We start from the raw sequence: 2500 nt of genomic DNA, 5'->3' as shown, positions 1-2500 counted from the left end.
AGCATCCAAAACTCTTCTCTCATGTCTATCTTTCTGTGTATCTATTTATCTATTTATCTATCTATCTATCTTTCTATCTTTCCATCTATCTATCTATCTATCTATCTATCTATCTATCTATCTATCTATCTATTCCAAGGCTACAGAGAAGACTAGCGGGGTTTTCAAGAGTGTTTTTCGTGTTTATAATGTAGAAATCTTGTCACTCTGCCTTTAGAACCATAAAAATACCTTAAAAAACGCTTTATTCTCTCACAAAGATTAATTCCCAAGGCCACAGAGATGACTAGCGAAATTTTCAAGAGTGTTTCTCCAGTTAGTAATGTAGAAATCTTGTCACTCTGCCTTTAGAACCGTAAAAATACCTTAAAAAGATTTCTTCTCTAACCACGACTATTTTTCAAGGCCAAAGAGATGATTTGCGGGATTTCTAAGAGTGTTTCTCCAGTTAATAATACAGAAATCTTATCACTCTGCCTCTAAAACCGTCAAAACGCCTGAAAAACCTCATGTAAATTTAAATAAAGGCTTTTGAAATAGAGATGAAGCGCAGAAGTGTTTGAAAATACGAGCCTCAGCTGCATCCCTGTCTGAGTCTGTCCCTTGCAGTTTTTGGTGAGTATTCTGCAGTGCTTTGTTCCCTCGCCAGCACTGTTTCCAAAGGCCATAGTGGTGATTAGTACTCGTGCGTGTGTTTCTCTCTTTGATAATGCAGAGTCCATTGGTTTCACGAGAATGTCCTTGAAGACTCCAATGCCTTCCACTAGAATAGAATTGGTGGATTTGACAGAAGGAATTGATTATTAGTTCATTCTTTAGTGATGTCTCGAGTCAGGGCTTTTTAACTCCTTCAGTACTGGGAGGCATTTTTACCTTGAGATTTGGATATGATGAGATGATTTTATTGACATTAGGAAGGGTCTATGGAGGTCAGAAGATTAATGGCCAGAGTATTCACTATTTTAATCCCTACATAAGTTTTTGAAGCTGTGTAGAATCACCTAATAGTAACCAGAATGAATATGAAAACGCGTCATTGTACTGAATGGGTTAATATGTATGTGTCAAGAGGGAAAGAGAACTGGAGACAGAGAAAGACAGGGAGAACAGTCATAGGATACAAGAAACCAGTGTGTTCCCTCTTCCAAAACCATATAGAATTTTACCAATCCTTTACCCATCACTTCCCTTCTCTCTCCTTCACACAACTCGAGAAAAGACAGAAAAATAAAGAGAAAGACAGGAAAAGTCGCAGGATAAAAGAAACTAGCTTGATATCTCTTCCAAAACCAGCATCTAGATTGTGTTAAACCTTCACCCATAACTTTCCTTCTCTCTCCTTCATACTACTTGGCAGAGAGGCAGAAAAACACACACATACACAGAAAAACAGACACAGTATGCAAATATTAACGTGGCTCCCAACATCTAGAATTTAATCCCTTCAGTATCTTGACGCGTTTTCATATTCATTCTGCTTACTGTTTGGTGATTCTATACAGCATCGGAAACTTATGTGGGATTAAAATAGTGGAGACTCTCGCCATTAATATTCTGATCTCCATAGACTCTTCCTTAAGTAAATAAAATCATCTAATCGCATCCAAAACTCAAGGTAAACATGCATCTCAGTATTAAAAGAGGTTGAGGTTTTAGTGTGTGTGTGTGTGTGTGTGTGTGTGTGTGTGTGTGTGTGTGTGTGTGTGTGTGTGTGTGTGTGTGTGTGTGTGTGTAATTCACCAAATCTTTCCCTCACCACTTCCCTTCACAACAGTACTCGGAAGAGAGAGAGAGAGAGAGAGAGAGAGAGAGAGAGAGAGAGAGAGAGAGAGAGAAATCAGACAAAGACTTTCAGATGTGAGTGACCAAAAAAATGCCTCCTTTAGCCCAAAAATCCCCTTGAAAATTCGACTTTCTATATATGAAGCAAGAATACAAACAAAAAGCTGGCGTGGCCCTTTTTCAAAACTCTACTTTCTATATAAAAAGAGAAAATAAAAAAGATAGCATGGTTCCTCTTCAAATATCCACTTTGTATATATAAAAAGACACTAGCATGGTTCCTCTTCAAATATCCACTTTGCATATATAAAAATAAACTAGCATGATTCACTTTGTATATATAAAAAGAAAAAATGCAAACACTACCATGGCCACTCTTCAAATATCCACTTTGTATATATATATAAAAGAGAAAACACAGAACACTAGCATGGTCCTTCGTCACATATCCACTTTGTATATATGAAAAGAAGATACAAATAACTAGCATGGTCGCTCTTCAAAACTCCAGCATCTAGAATTAAACCAAGCCTTTCAATTCTCACTCTAATGGTCTTCGAGCTGGTGTTTCTCGGCCTGGGCGGTTACCTGGGCATGTACACGGCCCAGAAGCTTGCCAAGGCTCTCCCGGAGGTGCCTGGGCCCATCACCTTGGCTATCAAACTAAAGAACCTCACGTGCCAGGAACCAGAGGCGAAGAATGCAAAAAATGTCCACC

The 2500-nt window shown here is 38.5% G+C and overlaps 1 protein-coding gene across 1 annotated transcript in view; it reads right to left on the bottom strand.

Annotated features, from left to right (window-relative positions):
- The window catches only part of LOC123511945 (protein TRACHEARY ELEMENT DIFFERENTIATION-RELATED 7A-like), a 26847-nt gene extending 26179 nt beyond the window's left edge, over positions 1–668 (bottom strand). Inside the window, exon 1 of the mRNA XM_045268053.1 lies at positions 574–668. Coding sequence (XP_045123988.1) covers positions 574–668 — 95 coding nt within the window. The remainder of the gene's footprint in view (positions 1–573) is intronic.
- Between the last annotated feature and the right edge of the window lie 1832 nt (positions 669–2500).

Source organism: Portunus trituberculatus, chromosome 32, assembly GCF_017591435.1.
Source record: "Portunus trituberculatus isolate SZX2019 chromosome 32, ASM1759143v1, whole genome shotgun sequence".
Taxonomy (NCBI): domain Eukaryota; kingdom Metazoa; phylum Arthropoda; class Malacostraca; order Decapoda; family Portunidae; genus Portunus; species Portunus trituberculatus.
Note: the sequence above shows the minus strand (reverse complement) of the source record. Positions and strands in the feature narration are given on the sequence as shown.